This window comes from Candoia aspera, chromosome 3, assembly GCF_035149785.1.
Source record: "Candoia aspera isolate rCanAsp1 chromosome 3, rCanAsp1.hap2, whole genome shotgun sequence".
Taxonomy (NCBI): Eukaryota; Metazoa; Chordata; class Lepidosauria; order Squamata; family Boidae; genus Candoia; species Candoia aspera.
This window is the reverse complement of record NC_086155.1, coordinates 61,361,925-61,383,049: the sequence shown is the minus strand read 5'-3', so window position 1 is coordinate 61,383,049 and position 21,125 is coordinate 61,361,925. Positions and strand designations below refer to the sequence as shown.

Here is a 21,125-nt window from a genome sequence, read left to right as displayed (position 1 = left end):
ATCTATAAGAGCACCTTTGGTATTTGTTTGACATTTATCTTGTTTTACGATAACCCTTTGAGGTAAGTCAAGACTGTTTCTTATTTAACCAACAGAAATATGGAGTTTGAAAACTAAAAACTAAAACTACAACCTGCCAAGAAAGGGACAGATTGCTTTTTCTACAAGTCTGAATTGTTTGTTTGCAGAAATCTTTTGAAATTAGGCCAAAGGCCAGATGAAATTAGACCTTGGGTTGCAAGTCATTACTCCTGGTCCATTTAGTGATCTAAACAACAATTTGTAACTTATTTCTTCAAGGTATGTCCATTTTCATCAGTTAATGCCTGTGTTATTCTTCTAAACCAAGCTTGATCTTTTGAGTTTCTCAAGGAGCTTACTCAGCTCATCCAAAGTACCCCCATAAGAAGATGTTGATAGCTAAAAGAACAATTGCATTGGCATTGCAAACAGCTTTCCACACTGGCTCTTCCCTGATGCTGGTAAGCTTCTTCTGAGTGGCTATTTCCTCTTCTCTTGTTAAAGTGGGCTTGGGATTGACAGAAATCCCACAGAACCAGAAATATAGTTTCTTCCAGAAAGGATGCTTCACTTCTGTAAGACAAAAAAGAATGAGAATGAATTAGTATGCGTTGGTTATTTCTATACAGTTCTTCTAGACACACTGCAACAGGCATGTGACATATACTTGAGCAACAGTATAGAACAGCAAAGGATGGATATGAACAGTATCCATCCTTCGTAATGTATGTAATGTCATTAGTATGTAATTAGGTTTTGTGAATCAAGTCTGGCTTCCTGAAACTGACAGAGCTTCTAAAAATGTCATCAACCTTTCCACCTCTCTTCATCAAGGTGAAATTCAGTGTTTACTGAAATAACTAGGCCATTAAAGTGACATCCTTGTGGGCTGTAGTGCAATGGGATCACTATATTAATTACCTCCAGCCACCCTCATTCCGTGAATCCTGTGTCCTCTAATATTGGTTGTCTCTAAAGTGGAGCTGAGCAGCAACCTTTCCCCTCATTTGCAAAGCCATCTGCAAGTAGCCACAACTCTGGTAAACCTGAGAGAATTAACCTGAGGATCCGAGGCTGTGCACTGCTCCCAAACTTCTGGTTTAAAAGACCTTTAAAGTCTTTTTTAAGTGCAAACTATAGTGGAAGCCCAAAAATAGGCCTCATTTAAATGGGCCATTAAAACCTGGCTCTTTCCTGAGGCCTTGGGCTAGATTGGATATGGAGTCCTTGTGGGAATGTTTTATGCTAAAGGAGTATGCTTGTTTTGCTTCTCCTGAATGTTCCTGGTCCTCCTCCTCCTCCTCCTTTGATTTGGATTTTCCAACCTGTTTTTAATAGGTATATGCAGCCCAGTCTTTAGAGAGTTGGGCGGCCTTGGAAATTATAGAAGGATAGATAGATATGATAGACAAGATAGATATGGGAGATAGATAGATAGATAGATAGTTGATAGACTTCAAAATCAGGAAGAACACTCCTTATCAAGCTCCACCTCAGCATCTAGCAAACAGAAAAAATCCTGACTGCTCATGTCTTATGTGACTTACCCACTTCATATTGGCCCACTGCAGGCTTCACCTTACCACAGAAAAATTATGTGCCCCCAACTACCAAAAGGTCAACCACTTCTCAACAACAGTGTTATGTACCTATTCCAGCAGCCTACAAAGGAGAAGGAAGAAGGAGGGGGAGAAATGTGGCTCACAGAAAGAGAAAAAGTCTCCCTTTAATTTCTGTCCTGTCCATCATTGGATTGAACCCTCCATGAAGAACATGTTGCCTTGACTGATCTTTCCTGGAGAAATGCTATATTCGACAGCAAACACCAGCACCCTTCCCAGCCCTAAACTTTAGCCTTATCACACACAGTGCATACAAGGAGAATTCTAGTTCTGAAATACACTTAGCTATGAAGTGCAGCTAAATCCTGGACTGTTGTCATTCAGTCTGCCTTCAGCAAATCCTCTCCAGCAAATTAATTGTATTTACATTCTGATTAGTCTCAGCTGCAACTGCTTACGAGCATTAAGTTTGTGTTAACCAATTATGAGGGTCTGTAATTTTCCATGCATCCTGTCTTTGCACAGTCATAGGGGAGTAGGACAGTTGTGTGTTCTCCTTCTCTGTGTCTCTCTAGACTCCTGTCCTTTTAACAGTGTCTGCCTGCCAAGAAAAGCCTCATCTCTCTTGAGGTGGGCAGATGAGAGACAAAGACAGCTCCTATATCTTTCCAGAACTGTTTAGAAGAAGAAAGTTGATCAAGTCCAGTTCTTTTCACTCCTGAATATCAAATGTCTCCTTTCTGCACAACTACTAAATTCAGAGCAGCTTTGATCCCTCTTGTGTCTAACTACCTTTGTCCCACACCTTTACTGCCTAAAAGTCCTGCCATGAAAGAAGAAAGAAAGAAAAGAAAGAAAGAGAGAAAGAAAGGGAGGGAGAGAGAAGTGTTGCCCAAAGAAATAAATAGGCAACTTTTCTTTGAGTCATGGACTAGTATAAAATTGTGTTTAAAGTAAACTCTATATATCCCTCAACAGCATCCTACTTCTAGGGCACCACTAGATTTGTGGCTCAAACAATTAAGTACACTTTTGTTTGTCATGAAAAAGCCTAATATTTCAGTATGGGCTTTTCCGCCCCTGCTTTCTAGTCAGTCTTAATTTCTGGTGATAAGTCCATGCAATTTTCTTGGCAACATTTTCAGACGTGGTTTGCCATTGCCTTCTTCCTAGGGCTGAGAGAGTGTGACTGGCCCAAGGTCATCCAGCTGGCTTTGTGCCTAAGACAGGACTAGAACTCACAGTCTCCTGGTTTCTATTCCAGTGCCTTTAACTACTACACCAAACTGGCTCTGTAGCATGGGCATTATAATTCTTAATTGCCAGCTTTGCTCACATTTCTAAGAATCAAGTTCCTCTGCCTTCAAAAGCTGTATAAGCAAGAGATCAGCAGCATTCACCAAGGGATGCATATATCAAAATGTGCAACTTAGCAGGATGACATCATGATACAGACTCCACCCCTTTTGTAGGTACACTAAGATTGCATGCAAATCCAAAAGGAACAGGACTTTGTAACACCATGCATGCCATCTTGGAGATTTTGAAATTTCCCTCTTCCCCATGGATGACCATGAGAGAGTTTAAGGTCTTGCGATAGGGGGGAGGAGGTTTACAAAAATCTGACCTGTTAAGCTACTAGAAGAATGGAAACTCAACTGGAGCCTGCAGAACTCTTTGAGAGGATAAAATAGGATAAACACACCCACACAGAGTCTCTCTCTCTCTCTAACACAATTATACTTTTGCATGAAAAGATGTTACATTTCTTTTACAACTGGTGCTAATAACCAAATAATCAAGATAAAGGTTGATACTCAGATGTGAGGACAGATGAGATGGCTCATGTGCAAACAAAGGTGACAAATAATTAACAACTTTAGTTCGAACAGCTGCTTCAAATGTGAATCAAAGTACCCACCAGACCTTCAGATTACAAAGTCTGGTTGCCTTCTTGTCATTCCTTAGTAGCTATCAAATTTAATTCTTTTGAATGCTCCCAAAATGAAGAACTGCAGATTATAATTAAGATACAGTACTTCCTCTTACCTTTCCCTACCTCTGTCAATTTATGTATTTCAACCAACTGGAATTTAAAGTGTGCATAAACTTACTTTAGTTCTCAGACACTAAACTATGGGTCAGGGAATTCTAAGTACACAATTTAATGAATGAAAAGTCACTGATTATAAGTAGAAGGTAGATATTCAACCTACTTAGATTAGCAAGAACTAGAGTGGGGATAGGAAAGCTATTACTTTATTTTAAATGTTTATGAACCACCAGTCATTTAGTGTATCCCAAGTATACAAAATGTAAAACTACATTTGAATAGTATTATGTCTAGTAATATAAAAATAATATTAAAAATATTTTAAAAAATTGGCTTCAGCATGGCAAATGAGTGAGACAAGGCTGTATACTCTCCCATTTATTCAACCTATTTGCTGAATATATATGAAAAAGGGAGCTGGCTTGAAAGAAGAAGAACGTGGTTTTAAAACTAGAGGAAGAAACATCAATAACCTGTGCTATGCTGATGACATTACTCTGATAGCCAAAAATACAAAGGATTTTAAGGTTCTAGTAATAAAAATCAAGGAGCACAATAAAAAAATGGTACTAAAATTAAAGAGAAGACCACTCTAATGATAACAGGTAGAACAACCAGCCTCAGAACTGATAATGAAGATGTTGAAGTGGTGGATATCTTCTTCCCTTTAAGGATCAATTATCAACAGTAAAGAAACCAGGAGTCAAGAAACACGCTGCAGATTTTCATTTGGTGAAGCAGCCATGAAGGCCTTGGCACAGGCCATGATATGTCTATTTCTACAAAGATCAGAATAGTGCAATGGTATTCCCTGTGACACTCTATGGAGTAGAGCAAAAGTTAGACTTTGAAGAAACCAGATGGAAAGGGTATTGATGCTTTTGAACACTGTTGTTGGAGAAGACTCCTAAGAATTCCATGGACAGTCAAGAAAACAAACAAATGGATTATCAAACAAGTCAGCCCAGAGTTCTCATTCAAAGCACAAATGACCAAGCTGAAATTATCCTACCCTGGAAACCGCCCAGAGTCCCTTTTGGGAGATGGGTGGTGATAAATTTGATTAATAAATAAAAATAATAATAAATAATGCAAAGCCCCAGCTCTCTAGAGAAAACTCTAATGCTGGGAAAGGTGGACAGAAAGAGAAGAGGATAATCAGCAACAAGGGGGTGGACTTAGTTATACTGGCAATTGGTTTACCACTGGAAGACTTGAAGGACAAGGTTAGGATAGATTGTCATGGAGAAAAACTGTTTATTTATTTGTTGATTTCAAACATTTATACAGCTGCCATCTTGTACCAAACTCTTGGTGGCTCACAACCAAGAGATAAAAATAACATCTATTTACAATAAAAAATATTAAAATCAAAAAAATTAAAACCCAAGGACTTGGCACCATAGCTAAACCTCCATGCAGCCCACAACAAGTACATCTCACAATCTTACCTTATCCCAGCCAGGTCTTAAGACTTTTTTGGAAGGTTTAAAGTGTAGGGGCCTGCCAAACTTCAGGGGCAAAGATGCTCCAAAGGGCAGGGGTCACTAAGAGTCAACACTGACTTGATAAAACATAATCAATCAATATAAAAATACATAAAATATACTAAGACATACAATGAGTCATTGGTGGAGATGGGCGGTGACATAAATTTAAATAATAAATAAATAAATGATCAATAATACCCAAATAAGCTAGCTCTATGAAGGGCCACAGTCTGCTGCTCTGACACCCAGCCTTGATTTAGAGTCATATATCTGAAATAAATTGCTATAATTAAATTCAGAATAATTTTATGGAATCCCTTCACTAGGTTTTATTACATTCTTCATAAAAATGCCTTTAAAATATTATTAAAATATGTATATGGAATCTTTACATGCTAATGAATAGCAATTATTTTAACCAAATAGGATCCTTTATACCCTTAACCAGCTTTCAATTTCCCACCAGTAGATTTCCTTCCCTGAATTGCTATATCAATATAGGGCAGACCTATATTTGGGATGATGTTTGACAGTAGTAACACAATAAACCTTTCTGCATTATTTTAGCCAATTTTAGAACAGTAATGTTGTTTCAGGTGAAGTTATTTCAAACTAGAACAGCAGCTATCTTGTAGATCCTTATAGAATTACCTATTGATCTAAGAAGTTTGCAAGATTTAATACTTGAAAAAATGTTACAAAAAAATATGGCATGCTACTTGTGGATTAAATTAATCACTAGAAAAAAAATTTCCATCCTAAATTTCTGATGTATTATCATTGTAGGGCAGCTTAGAACACATAGAAGCACAGATGCAACGTCAGTCAGCAACTTATTACAGCAGTTACATCTTTTCCAGGACCAGACACAACTTTTTTCTGGAAACTTACATGGCCACTTTAATGAATTAGTGACTGGTGCTGCATATGCACTTCTATGTGGTCTGAAGCACCTTTTTGGAATCATACCCAGAGTGTCTTACCAGTTCTTTCTATTTATAATCTCCCTATATTTTCTTTCTATTCCCAACCACATCTGAAGTATTTCCTTCGTCTTACTGAAACCAATTCATAGTTCTTGCCAAAATTTTTCAACTTCCCAGCTAATAGACATTTAATGCATTGGCATAGCTTTTAATATTTGATTCAATCGTTTCTTCCTTTGATCATTTATTTTTGATAGGATTATTTGGAAACTGGCAGACAGGTTTGATTTCTGTTTTCCCTCTTTGTTAATAAAAATATCTTCCCTTTTTACTCACCCAAGGACAGATGGATTACTCCATTTTGCAGCAGTATTGGCTATTTTTTAAGACACATTCCTAATATTGTTTCAGAGAAGTTCCAGACATAGTATAGTCCCCTTTTGTCTATTTCTGGTATAAAATTATTCAGGTACATTTTTACATTGTTTCCACCAATCATATTTTGTTATGCAAAGGGTGGCCCATTATGCATAAACTTATGCTGTAATCCATGAAGGATAATCCACTTTACTGCAGTATAAGAAACAGCTGTGGCAGGTAAAACTTCGCATATCACCAGAGCTGATGTTGACCACCTATTCTGAAAACAGATCTAAATGTAGGCTTTCACCCTGTTAGTGAAAAGGAGCTGGAGAAGAGGACATTAACAAGCCGTTCTGCTATTCCTCTAACAAAATTGAATAGGGCTGTGCCAAGTATATCTGATCAGTTTGCTCTGGAAATAGCCCAACCTGCTCTGGTGGACCAAAATAACTCCATCCTAGTTCAGTCCTTGTCCTGGAAACAGAATCAGGGAAACGTAGCTCTATTCTGGCTTGAAAATTCACTTTGAATCATTAAAGAAATCAATTACTGTCAGGGACATGTGTTTTTTTCCTCTCTGTGCTTTAATTGAGGAAATGGTTAGGGTCCAATCACTACAGTGCAGTAAGTTACTCTTTCCTTCTGGAATGGTCAACTTCCAAAAAATAAATTCAGGGGAATTCGGTATACAGAGGCTTTGGCTTGAGACTGTAAATGTCCACTACATTATATAACTATGGAGGAAGAAGTCCAAATTTCTAGAGAGACATGGAACAGATTGCACATTAACACAGGGATATAGAAGGGATGACAATATCTCTCATACTGCAAGATAACGTCAGCATCAGGGCCCCTGGGTGGTATATCTCCTCACTGATGGCCCCTCTGCTTTGATAGATTTTACCCAGGAGATAAAAAATTGTCTCACCCTTATTAGTATTCTGGAGGACTCTGAAGACTTTTAAGAGGGCTAACAGAGACTGATTATTCTTCAAAAGATGTTGTTTCATGAATTAGTGGGGATGAGTGGTTAGGATTATTATTGTTTGCTTTTGTTTTGGATGGTATCACATATTTTTAACCTTAATTACTGTATTTAGGTTTTGTAAACTGGAGTGGGGAAGGAAGGAAGCCAGGAAGGCAGGAAGGCAGGAAGGAAGGGACTACAGACCTCCATGTTCTTTGTTTGTTAAATCTACATTCTCTGATGACAAAATTACTGAATCCTTCTCCTCCTTTTGGGAAGTAATTTCTATATTTTGATGGGTGCAGCTCTCCATGTCTTTTTCAGGTGTTTCGCTGTATCTAGTCCACCATGTTAATCGGGCAAGCTGGATAATTGCAAATCAGAAACAAGAAAAGAAAAGTTACAGAACAGTTTGATTCTGATGGTTTGACAGGAAGGACAAAAAGCTAGGTGACTATCACTTTACATGTATAGGATAGGATATATTGCTACTGGCTTTCAGGCACTTAAGCACAATATTATATAATTCCATTGAGCCAATAAATCCCACTGAATTCACTATCTCCTAATATCAAATCAATGTAAAATTGTATCTTAGAAAAAGGCACACATACCACATTTTAATGCAAAAATGGGCCCCAATCAAACACGGTCTGCAGTTTAAACATAGGGAACACTAATTAGAATTAGGTATCTTAAATTTTAACCAAAACTGCTAGGCTAGAGGAAAATATAACATGCCTGGTTGATACTATTCTGTAAGGCTTTTCAAAAGCATATAACTTCGTAATTTTTTTGGAGTGTGTATTTATTTATTTAAAGCTTTTCTTTGATACATGGACTAGAAACTATTTCTAAAGCTAAGCTAAACTATTTCTGAACCTTTTTTTCTTGACTTTTCTACAGTTTTTTAAATTATTACTGTAGTCTTTTTATTTTATTGAATGGTCACACAACCTTCTTCTGCCTATTCTGTGCTTCAGATTGTTTTCCCCCAAAGCTGGTTCTGTAAAAATATACGCATAGTGCAGGCCTACATAAAAAGTAATTCTCAAAAGGTGCCTTATAAATGAAGAGCAGTTTAAATAGTTTGAATTTCAGGCACAAAATGTAGAAGACAGTTTCCAGTTGACACAAAAAGCTGTGTAATCTTCAGAAGATTTATTGCTTTATTTAAATTATTTTCAACCAAGATGAGCATCAGGCAAGGCTAATTTTTCTTGTCACATTGTGCTAAATTGCTGTGATTTGATGATCCACATCTTTCCTAAAGAATATTTTCAGGAAGATTTTTTTGGGGTCAATATGATTAGAATGCAGTGAAGATGGACGATATAGAAGGATCCAAGCAAGAACAAATGGTTGAAACTTTATTTATTTTCCTGCCTGTATTTTGTACAACTCAAGGCAGTGCACATAATGCTCCTGCCTCTTATCCTCCCCACAACAACAACCCTGGAAGGACTAGGAATCACAGTCTTCCTGTTTCTAGTTCAAGTCATTAACCACTACACCAACTGGGTTTTTTTCCTGCCTTTTTAACCTCCACCCTCTGCTTTTTAGCAGAAGCTACAAAACATTTCAAACCAGCTTAAGTGCAACAAACGTTATAACTCTAAAATACACCTATTTATTCTATTTACAAGAGATTTGTGGCTGGAGCTCAGACTGATGTATATGACATCCTGTACAGTTTCCTGAATAGGCATATACAACTGATCAGGACAACAACAAAATGATGAAATTTCACACTAACATCATGAGATTGCACCCAACTACATAAGGCACAGAGTTAGAGACTGAGAGAGTCTCAGCTACAGACTTGCCCAGTTTCTAGCCTAGTGCCTGTAACCACTACACCAAACATCCAATCTTTATTATATTGATTAATTATATGTACCAGTATCAGGCATTACAGTAAAAATAAATTATACTTTTCAATTCATCAGTTTGGATGTAGCAGGATTTCATTTATTCAAAGTGAAAGAAGGAGGGGAGTTACTTGTTCATTCAATTTATCATATGCTGAACAAAAAAAAAGTCCTCTTGGTGATGTCCAAGCTACAATCTGCAATCACAGTCAAATATCCTTCTGAATATTTATTTATTTATTTATAAAACCACTGGACCCGGTTCAGCCTAATGTGGCAGGTCTTCCGTTTGAGAAATATAGAATAATCTGAACGTACTACTGGGTATAGAGCTAACATAATAGATTTTCTAATCACCTACAGCAGGATATGGAAGCTTCCCAAACTGAAGACAAAAATCTAATGAATCACGAACTTACTTCACAAAACCAGTGATATTTAAATGATATGTTTAGGTACTTGCTGAAATAAAACTTTTTGTGTCTGTTTTAAGCAGCAAAAGAAATAAAATTCTTTGTTACTAAACTTTAATTGTATAATATAATTGAGATTGGTTTCAAGTGAAATGCTCTTTCTAAATGCCACAGCTCCAACAATATTAATCTTTTTAGCTCACAAAATTGATGCTGTCTCTACTGAAATATGAAAGAGGGTTCAATTAGAGCCATTACATTCCCTCTTCAGCTGCCTGTTGTCATATAATTTCTTCCTCACTGTCTGCCTCTCTTCTTGATAGCATGTGCATTAGTTGCTTCATAGCATGGAAACAAGCCTGTTCTCCATTTCCTATATATACTATATTCTCTCTCTCTCTCTCTCTCTATATATATATATATATATATATATATATTCCATAGTACTTCAGAAGCAAGATAATTTCAAGGAAGAATTTTGTAGAGCAGGAGTTTACCAGAATATCAATAGCCAAAACACAATGCCACTTAAGATAACAAAGCAAGCAGAGGCTAAAAATGGATTTGTAACAATAGATTTCACCCTAGAACATCACTTACATTTTCTTCTGGAATTGGTGGTGTGCAGAGGCTCACAAAGACTATAACAGCAACTGTGAGCCCAAACAGAATAATAGCAAAGTACAGATAATGAACATCTTTCAATACAGATGGTCTTTGATCCTCCTCGCCACATGAGGGTGCTGTGTAGATGAATTCCATAACCATCCGGATAAAACCCACTACTAGTCCAAACATTAGGCCCCAGAAAGCTCCCTAGGAAAAATATGGAGGGATAATGTTATTGACATAAATATTGGAAGCATCAACTTGTTTACAGGCTTCATTACTGAGTTTATAGTGAATGACGTCCAAGATTTCCTTTGTGTGCTTATTTGGGGGGAGGGGGAATGAATAGTTTAAAATATTTTTATTTAAAATTAAACATAATTTACACTGCTTAAATTATTTCAAAAGATAATGTTTATGAGAATCTCTGTTGCCTCAACAACAAACAGTGATATATAAATCTAACAGGGCTCCCAGATCTGGACTACAAAAATCTGAAGATCATGGCTGTAGCTGTATCTCTTTATTGTCATCTAGTAAGAATCCAGATGTTTGCAGCCCAGATGTAATAGCCCAAAACATAGAATGTCTTCTATTAAATCTCAGTTTAGTTTTCTAAGTCATTTATTCAACACATTCTTTTACTTACAAGTTATTGAAAACTTACCAGATCTGGGCTGCAAAATGGGGATGGCAGCAAAAAGTTAAGAGTTTTCTGTCCCTTTGCTGCCATCTAATGCTATTATGATTTTTGCAGCCCAGATCTGGTAACCTAATACTGGGGTATTCTAACCTTCTGAGTTATAATGATACATTAAAGGTAGAATTTTGCAACAGTATGTTTTATTGGAATCCAGATCAAACAACCAGAATTTTACTTTGTACTTCTACAAGTAGCCTAAAATAAGGTATCACAGGTTCACTTTGTTTTTGTTTTTAATTGTTTCTTTTTGTAATTCATCTTCTTTACCAAGAATAAAACAATGGTGTACTTTTCCCCCCCCACTCTCCATCAGTTGGGTTTGTATTGTTGTGTAGTCAATATTTGACATTATTTTTCCATTCTACTGAAATTTTGTTACACACCATGGGTTTGGGGCATGCACAGCTATTGATTTGTAAAAAGAAAAGGATATATTATTGGGTGGGTGGGGGATTGCATCATGGAATAACTGCATTGTGATTATTGACTCTCAGAGCAAATTAAGCAGAAGCTGGCTTGTGGGGAATTATGGAACTTATCTTAATTTGACTTGCTGGTACAAGGATATAAAATTCTAAGAAGAAAAGCTATTTATTAAGTTATTGAAAAGAGACTAGTGAAATAGGACTTGATTCCTGTGGATAGATCTCCCACATAATTATATAAGGCTCTGCACTCTTCAAGTCTCAAATCAAAGGAGATTTGATGGCTGGAAGATTAAAGGTAGGGAAATTCTGTCTCAGAATAAGAATTCCTTTCTAAACATTGGGGGGAAATAATAGAATGCAATTCTTTTTAATATTTCTTTCTCCTCCCCTTTTCCATTCCTTCCTGAGCCTGTCACTATCTTCTGTTAAACCCGTAATCAAAGTCTTGAGAATCTTTTTAAAGTGATACTGTGCTCTCATGGGACTAAATTCCAAAATATTTTCATTCAGGAGTCAATATAATTGTAATGAATGGTCTTGTCTGCCCTTAAAAACTATGAAATGATGACATTGGGAAGATACTATTATTCATATGAACCTTCTCATTGATTCTGTACTTACTGGCTCATTGATCCTCCTGCAGAAGATTGCTAGGATAAACAGAGCAGTGATGGGTGGCGCTAGGTAACTGGTTATTGACTGAATATAGTCAAAGAGCTGACCACTATTGGCTGTCTGGATGATGGGGATCCAAAGGATGCTAATGGCAACGAGAATCAGAACAAACACCCTGAGATAACAGGAGAAAGGACAGTTACTTTTGCACAACTTGAACAATCTAACATTTTTCACTGAACCCCTTGGAAAGCAGGGTGGGGAGGAGATCATTGCACTGTTTGACAGAAAGGCTTGGGGGAAACTGAGCAAAAAATCATTTTAAAACTTCAGATACAAAATGTTTTTCTTGAATTGAAAGGCTGAAAAGGGAAGGATTTTATTAAAAGATGTAAGCAAAACTACTGTTGAAAATGGTTACTTCACAGCCCATAGATATGAAGCATCTGCTGTGACTATGAAAATTTACGTACAGAAGTCACTTTGATTGCTGCAGGGCATCCCTTTAACGTTTAAAAGCACATAGATAATTGCAGAACTGTGCATGGAAATTGGAAGGCACCAATTCTGGAGGGCAGTGGTTGGCAGGGACATCTGCTTTGGGATCAGAGGATTGGTGGTTCTATTTGGGCTGTTTCAGCTCTTATTTAAAATTGAGCCCAATGCCCTTGCTAGGAATGGGATTTATACTATCATGCTCTTGGTGTTATGAGAAAGGGTTCCATTGCTGTTTTGCAACAGTCTTGTCATCACTGTAGAATTATTTGGGCTCCAACAAGATTTTATCAGAAGTCTCTGCAAAGAACGCCTGGCAGTTGAATACATGAAACAACAACAGAAGCAGTGAACCAGATGCTGAAGCATATAATGTGGAGCTGAGCACATCAAATTAACCCTCTCAAATATGCTACCCTCCAAAAGTGTTGGATTTCAACTCCCATAGCCCTAGCCATTCAGGTAAGTGCACAAAACTGTAGCAAGAGAAAAATTACCTTCCAACAATCATAAGTTCCTGCTCAGTAGCCTTCTTACGAAGCTGCTGCCAGATATCTATGGCAAAGAGTGTACTGCTGCTATTGAAAATAGAGGTAAGAGAGCTCATCAAGGCAGCCATGATCACTGCAATCATGAGTCCACGGAGTCCTAAGAACCAAAAAAACCCTTGAGTTAGTGTCCATCAGCAAGTGAGCCCTAATCTAGCAGATTCAGAATCTCCCCTTCCTCTCAGGGGGAATGAAACTTAGCTCACCAACAGGCATGAGTTCCATTACCAGCTTAGGGTAGGCAATGTTGGAACACCCCACTTTAGCTCCACAGACTTTTTCACAGATTGCTGGATCTACACAGCCCACTTCATCTATAGCAAGGAAATAAAAGCGTTCTAATTCAGCTCTACAGATCTTATGGAGAATAAGAGCTCCAAGGGCAAATGTCTCTCATATATTCAGTGCTTCGGGCATTCACTCTACACTCTACATTCCTTACCCCAAATGTTATGAGCTTTTCATATTTCTGATTACAAAGTAACTACAGATGGCAATGTATAAGAAGCTTATGGGGCATGCTCATAACATTGGTCTGAAAGGCTTCTAACTAGAAGAACATCTGTCTGTTAGTTTTTCAGCTTCTTAGGGCATAGTTGAGAGCATTAGAGAGAGCAGGGCAAAAATATTTGGAAGATGATGATTTGGGGGAGGTTGTGAAAGGTTTATACAGAATAGGTACACTAAATCTCCCAGGAAGAAATAAAAATGCATAGTTGGAAATAGCATTTTATGGCCAAATATCAGTAGGGCAATTCTGGGGATGCTCTGGGGACTGGATGCACCCCAGAAGTCACAGCCTGATGTGGAGCTATGTGAGCTTCCACAACACATTTCTTTGATTGCGCCAGCAGGACCTTTTCTTATGCTTTCAGCCAAATGTTGTATTCCCATGACTGAACACCTGGCAGTGTTTGCTCTACCATGTGGCTATAGATCAGTCTTACTCAACCTTGGCTACTGGAAGATGTGTGGACCTCAACTCCCAGAATTCCTCAGCCAGCCAGTTTCCCTATCCTTCCTTATGCTTACAGCATGCTGGCCAAGGCTGAGAAACCCTGCTCTGTATTATTGGCTGCTGGCCAGTTAATGAAAAACGATGTCTGAAGGTTCTCCCACATTCAGAAGGAGCTTACCTGGAAAAAGAGCTCTGCTAACCATTCCTGGCATGACAATAAAAAACATAGGAAAGATTTTCAAATATCCACCCAATATTGATCCACCTTTTGCATGAGACAGGCTCTTTGCTGAGAGTGACCTTTGCACAATGACCTGCAAGGAGAAACTTGGTGGGAATGGTTTCTTTCACATTTCTTTGGCCAGAGAAAATGAGCTGAACTCTCTGAAGCAGTTTTAATTTAACTGGTGGGAAACCTGCCAATCATTAACAAGTAGGTATTTCTATCGTGTTCCCAGTGCCTGTGAGAGGCAACCTCTGACATTAAGAGAAAGTATTTGCTTAATAAGTACAGTATATAGAACATACAAATATTAAGAAGCACACAATTAATTAAGTTGGGTGCTTCTTAATATTTTAATGTAGCATTTAAATGAATATAAATGAATTTGTCCCAACTATGAATTTGAACACTGACCAACATAACTGACCGCCCTGCTGGCTGCAGCAGGCAAGGTGGAACTGACATCAGTTGTGTCTTTTACATTATTTATGTAATAACTTCATTACACAAATGGTGTTTGGCCACATAGATACAATAGAAATTTGCACCTGAAGTGCATTGCACTAGGTCCATTAAATCAAGGTTTCACTGTAATGTGTAGTTGATTTGACTGTGGCTATAAAGCTATATGGTAGTCACAAAGGTCAAAAATTATATTTTGTATTTCACTGTTTCTCTCTCTCCCTGCCCTGCAGCAGGAGGCTTTATCCTCTTTTTTAACATGTGGCTAAAATTTGTGTGATACAAATTATTCTTGGTGGTGTAAGCATAAGGAAGGAGAGTTCTCACATCCTGCTCATGCATCTTGACTGAAAAATTAAATGGGTTTTTCATTCCATCGTAATGTTTTCCATATGTATTATTCAGTAGGAAGCATTCTTAACATCCTTCTATGGAAGTGAGTCTAAATCTAAAGTTCAAGGGGAAGTGGAGAAAGAGATTTATTTTACCTGATCAGTGCACCAGCACCAGAGAGCAAGTACCGAGAGGCCAAATATAAGCCCAGGCCATGGAATATCCCCACTGATAGGATCTCTCATCATATGGAAAGCATCTTGCCGTGGCAGGTGGCAAGATGTGTTTGGAACAGTGAAGTTGGGTATTGCCTTACTATACTTCTCTTGCAGTCCTTCATACCACCCAACTTTCTCAAAGCCTGAAAAGAAAAAAAGTCTATTTCATTTCATTTCATTTCATTTCATTTCATTTCATTCATTCATTCATTCATTCATTCGTTTCTGCCAAGTGTTTTTTATTTTATTTCCTGCTTGATTTACTCTCTCAGAGCCAAACTAGAAGCTGCATTTGTTATAGCGGATGGCCCTCTGGTGATTAGTTTTTCTTTAATAAATACCCAATACATAAGGGAATCTGGTGATGGAAGAGAGATGTAAGCATTTGTCTTCAATGCTGTGTTAACTTGAATCTTATCTGCCATTCTGAATGGGAAGCATTTTTGGTGCTGATACATGCTCTTTTAAAAGTATGGTTATAGTTTAAAACAGAAGCACAAATTATATATAGGTAAGCATTGCACTATGATATGTAACACATGATAAGCCATGTGTTTAAGCTTACACATTATAATAGCAACAATACTAAGAAAATATTTTTGATTTAATATTATTGAAATTATATTAATATTACTATACTGTTAGAATCTCTGGATTATTGGATATAACTACTACAGTGCTGGAAATTCTCTGCAAATCTAGCCATGAGCACAATTTTTTTCCTGACAAGGCATTCTGATCTGATCAATGAATATTTCATAATGACAGTGTTCCAAATGTAGAAGCATTACAGCATCACATTTGTTTAATTGGTGCTTGGGTAACATAGGATTTTATACTCATTTAAGTCCTTGTGTAACAATGAGATGAATCAGGCTGAAGAAACAACTATGCTTTAGTCCATATCCCTCTCTGCATAAAAAAAAAAAAGTTTTTATTCCAACCATAAGATCCAGCTCATTTTTGTACCATGTACTGCAATCCTATGAACACCTACTCAAAAGTAAATCCCAAGATGTCTATACTACTCATTTTAGATAAGTTTGCACAGAACATAGCCTAAAGAAAGTAAGCAACACAATTCCTTCTTCTTACCTATGAACATAAGAACCAAAGCACCAAGTACCATGATTACAGTCTGTAGGGCATCTGTGTATATAACTGCAGTCAAACCACCTATAGAAAGAGAAAGAAAGGGCTGATTCAGCTACAATTGCTTCTAAATATTGATAATCAAAGTAGCATTGTTCACATTAATTATATGCTATGTGCATTGGCTTCATAACAAATAACTATGTGTGTTCATTTGATTTTAATTTGGTATGAAAAGAATGCTAGGAAGCTAATATCTCTTCAGTTCCATTATCTCATTCTTATCTTTTCTTATTCAGGCAGGGAGATCCATGGGAGAGGGTCAAAAATGCCAAGATGTCAGCCATAACTACACAATTGTGGCCCTGTTCCTTTTGGATCGTGCAAACATAGGTTGTCATTTTTGATCCTCCCATCCCATAGATGCTCCTACACTCTGGGGTAATGATAATGATAAACTTTCATAGTGAAAAAAACAGGAAAATGGTGCATTGTGATTATGTACTTTGGTGGCTACTTCAGAACCCAGCTACCAGTTGGGGCCACTACTTATTTATTTTCTTTTTACAGAGTGCTCCTATAGAATGTAACATTTGGGCCATTTCATGAAAATTAAGGAGTGCTGACAGGATCAGCTGTTAAGGTGGTATGTATTGTTATACTGCTATACAAGTAGCTCTAAACAAAATAAAGAACACAGAGATAAACAGTAATTCTACCAAATAAATAAAATAAACATGAAATTATTAATAGCAAAGTGTTTCTAGATTCTAATAACATAAAATGAATGCAATAGCTACTGTAAGTAGCTGCATAAAGACAATTTGCATGTTTAGGAATAAGTTTGTGACTTTCAGTAAATTGGCCTTTTTCGTTTTGTTCTGTTATTTAAACTAAGCTACAGATGCAGAAAGCTGTAACCCATACCGAGGTGGGGGGGCATGCTTTTCCCCTCAAAACTTTGTTGTTCCTTCGCTGTTGTTGTCTCAAAGGAGAAAACCATGAATATTGTAGTAAGAAAAATAGGCAGAGGAAAATGATTCGCATGTTTTTCTCCATCTTCAAAGTCCAGTCCAAATTGCAGCTTCTCATAACACAGCTGATTAAAAAATAAAACTCCTGAGAAAATTTTATTTTTTAATCAACTGAGCTATGAGAAGCTGCAATTTCCCCAATTTCCCCAAATCGGTAATGCCACTGTGAATTTTCAGGACTGAATGCCAAATATTAGAGATCTCCGGACACTTCTTTTACTTCCTTTCATGATGCTACTGCTAATATTTAACTTAAAGTCTGTTACATGGTAGCCTCATTCATATCAATGGATGGTATAAGCCTAGATTCCCAGACTGCTGAGGTATGTAATAGAATTCCTTGCTTTTCATATTCGAAATGATAACATATAACAACACAGCATAGTTACCAGCTATGGTGTAGACAGCTGTCACTACTAACAAGATCACAGTAGAGAGATAGAGATTCCAACCCAGGGACACTTGGATAAAAAGTGCACCAGAAAAAATATCTGTCTGAAGCAAATGAAGAGAGAGAGAGAGAGAGAGGGAGAGAAAGATTAATTGTGCTTAATTACTATAGCTTGATTAATGAAACTAAAGCAGGTGCCAAAACCACAAAAAGTGTTACTTTTGATACTGGCACATGGATGGTATCTGGGCCGCTGTTTGACTCATCACTGATACAATTTATTTTATTTTTCTGGCTAGATATAAGCTATGTCAGGCAGTCAAGTTAGAACACATTTTAGACATATTTTAAATTTCCCACAATGCATTGGGCTAACATTTCATAGAGGACATGCCATTAATGAGAAAATGGCAGTGAGATTCCTATTTTTGGCAATAGGTTTGCTATTGTTTTTTGCCACAATAACTCACCAACATCCTCTGAGGAAGGGAGTCCATTGTGGAGTATAATGCTCAGTGTATCCTTGAAAGCTGGAAATGGCCCTGGAAGTTAGTGTATGTAATGGTACAAGATATAATGGAGGTACTAATTCCAGAATATAGATCTAAGGCATTTCCACACAAGAACATTGCACCAGTTTGAAAGTAGCTCTGGTTCTCTGTAATTCCTTAATTCTTGTAATTCTAATTTATTTCTAGCTCAGTTGCAGTCTATTTGCAACCCTGTAAAACTGTACTTTTGGGGAAAAATGGCAACTTTTTGAGGAATTAATTTTCCTCTTTGCAGGGACTCCTACCTCACCATACCGCTTGACTGTTGGGCTTCAGATCATTTAAGGAGAAAGGTGGCTTGGTGCCTTTTCAATTCTCCCTCATAGAAGCCATTTTCTCTTTTTTTCTTGTGCATATGACCCACTGAATATGGCAAGAGGGAACAAGGAGGTCACAATGGGTACTGTGCAAGCAATTTGTTTTACTGCCTTTTTGTATGGAATGCAGGTGAACAGATTTTTACTCCAGTAAGACTTGTGGCAGTTCAGAGTGGGGCAGTGATTCCCCACTCTGTTCCTAGAGTTTCAAGGGCAGCAAATCATCCCTGTTCCCAGTGTTTCAAGGGCAGCAAATCATCTTTAAAATTCTTTTGAAGGATTTGGAAGCAGCGGCGCTGTGGACATGCTCTAATAGAACAATTATGTAATTGAGAATAGTAGGATGACTTATCCAAGCAAACACCCTTGAGGCCTGAGTAAAACACTCAACCCAAGACTATGATTTTCTCTTGGATACATACTGAAATTTTGGTGAATATATACAAAATGAGGGATAGTACAGATAGGTAGATTTGAATCCTTTGCCCTCCAAATCTTTTCTTCAGATATTCTGGCATAGTAACGACTCCAGAAGAGATGTAAACTGGTACAAAGATCCAGCCAAGGACTATCAGTGCCCAGGTGGCCTATCAGGGAGAAAAGAGAAAGATGCAGCATATGCACACAGTGAATATAATTATTTATTGCTAGAAAATGGTGATAGAAAAATTGTGAGAGCAAATAATATAAATGACAGTAGGTAGATGAGAGAAATGATTCCTTGAAGGAATGGCAGATACACATCTCTTAGAACATAAAAAGCACAGAGGGTAGGCCAAAAGATCTTAATTAAGTGGAAGTACAGTGCCTCAGGAATTCCAAGATTAAAATGAACTCAAACTTTTAAAATCTCATTTTTACTTGCAATAAAACCATCTTCCTCCTTTTTCTAGTGATTTTTAGGTACCACTTCTCTTGAACTTTTAATTTATTTCTGTCAAGCTTTCAAGATATAGATAAAGTGATAAGGATTTAACATCAGGCTTGGTGGCTTGTCTTAATGCCAAGCAAGCAGGTAGCAGTGCCTAGAAAACCTTGCTCATCTCTGAGAAAGCTAAGCAGGGTCCGGCCTGGTTAATTCTTCAATAGGAGAACCTCAGAAAATCCCAGGACAGTAAGGTAGACTGTGAAGTTGGAAACATTTTACTGCTAAGCAAATTATATGGAATGGTCTATGTAATCACATAGGACTGAGCTTGAACCGAGGAAATCTTTATTTTTGCTGTTTGAAGGTGAAGACTGCTGATAGCTCAGAACTGTGTTGGCTTTTGGAGGTCTTGTTTTCATTCATTACCATATAAGTTACTAGAATCCAGTCCTGCTTCTCTGTTGTTCTAGTAAGGGTGCCCTTTATTGCGTGAGGAAATGTATTATTGGGTGACCTTTAGCACCAAGAGAAATAATTCATCTTAGAGACAGCTGATCTGCAGTTTTTTTGGCAGCTGAGAAGTTCAGACATCCCTCAGGACTGTGCTATGAGTGAAGTATTGTAACTGCAAGCAATGCCCGTTACTCAAAGCGTGGAACCGCCATGGCCTTCAAACAATGCTAAGACGAAGTTGGCTTTTAAGTTCACTTGGGTTAGTACAAAGGCAGGGGTTAAAGGTCACAAACTTGTATGGACTTCTGTGCTGGGGCAACACAATTTAATCTGAATTTGTCATGAGCTTATGTTCCATATGTTTTAAAATGCCAGTTCAAGAAGAATTCACTCCTGGCTGTTCAGTAGAAAGTTGCCTTTTCTTTAAAACTAACCCTTTTCTCGAATGCTCGGTAAATTCTCTTCCCACTGGATTTTCAACATGGGGCCAGTTTTTTCCTTGGCTAATCCAGAGATTATGTAATCATTACAATCACATTGATTAAAATTAAACATTAGATTAAGCTGTTACTTAAAAGTACAAATGTGTAAAAGAAACATTTAGAATATTTTAATACTCTCCTGCAAGGAATGAATCAGGCCATATCAATCTGCTAAAAAATAATAATCCAAAGAAAACATTACTTCTCCATTCAGATACATTAATTGTGCTGTCACAATGGAAGCTCAGCCCCTTTTGTACATATTTTGTGACATAACACAATGTACTGCTTCTCAACATTAGCACGTACACTTACTGAAATGGACAGTGAAACTATAATACAGGTAGTCCTTGTTTAATGTCCACTCGTTCAGCGACCATTCAAAGTTATGATGGTGCTGAACAATGGGTACTTATGACTGGTCCTTGTAGTTGTGGCTGTTGCAGTATCCCCATGGTCATGTGATTGCAATTTGGGCACTTGGCAAATGGCTCACAATTACAATGTCACAGCATCCCATGGTCATGTGATTGCCATTTGCAACCTTTGCCGCCAGCTTCTGACAAGCAAAGCCAATGGGGAAGCTGGTAGGAGGTCACAAATTTATTTATTTATTTAATTTATCAAATTTGTCACCGCCCATCTCCTTCCATCAGAGGGATTCTGGGCGGTTTACAAT

The 21,125-nt window shown here is 37.5% G+C and overlaps 1 protein-coding gene across 1 annotated transcript in view; it reads right to left on the bottom strand.

Moving 5' to 3' along the window:
* SLC5A9 (solute carrier family 5 member 9) overlaps window positions 1-21,125 on the bottom strand; it is a 33,727-nt gene continuing 12,602 nt past the window's right edge. The window contains exons 4-14 of the mRNA XM_063297901.1: window positions 19,066-19,230; window positions 17,774-17,879; window positions 16,354-16,434; window positions 15,196-15,401; window positions 14,201-14,336; window positions 13,271-13,378; window positions 13,014-13,164; window positions 12,028-12,196; window positions 10,267-10,482; window positions 7,587-7,746; window positions 1-594 (exon numbers count right to left, since the gene is read on the bottom strand). Of these exons, the coding sequence (XP_063153971.1) occupies window positions 386-594; window positions 7,587-7,746; window positions 10,267-10,482; window positions 12,028-12,196; window positions 13,014-13,164; window positions 13,271-13,378; window positions 14,201-14,336; window positions 15,196-15,401; window positions 16,354-16,434; window positions 17,774-17,879; window positions 19,066-19,230 (1,707 nt within the window). The 3' untranslated portion in view covers window positions 1-385. The remainder of the gene's footprint in view (window positions 595-7,586; window positions 7,747-10,266; window positions 10,483-12,027; window positions 12,197-13,013; window positions 13,165-13,270; window positions 13,379-14,200; window positions 14,337-15,195; window positions 15,402-16,353; window positions 16,435-17,773; window positions 17,880-19,065; window positions 19,231-21,125) is intronic.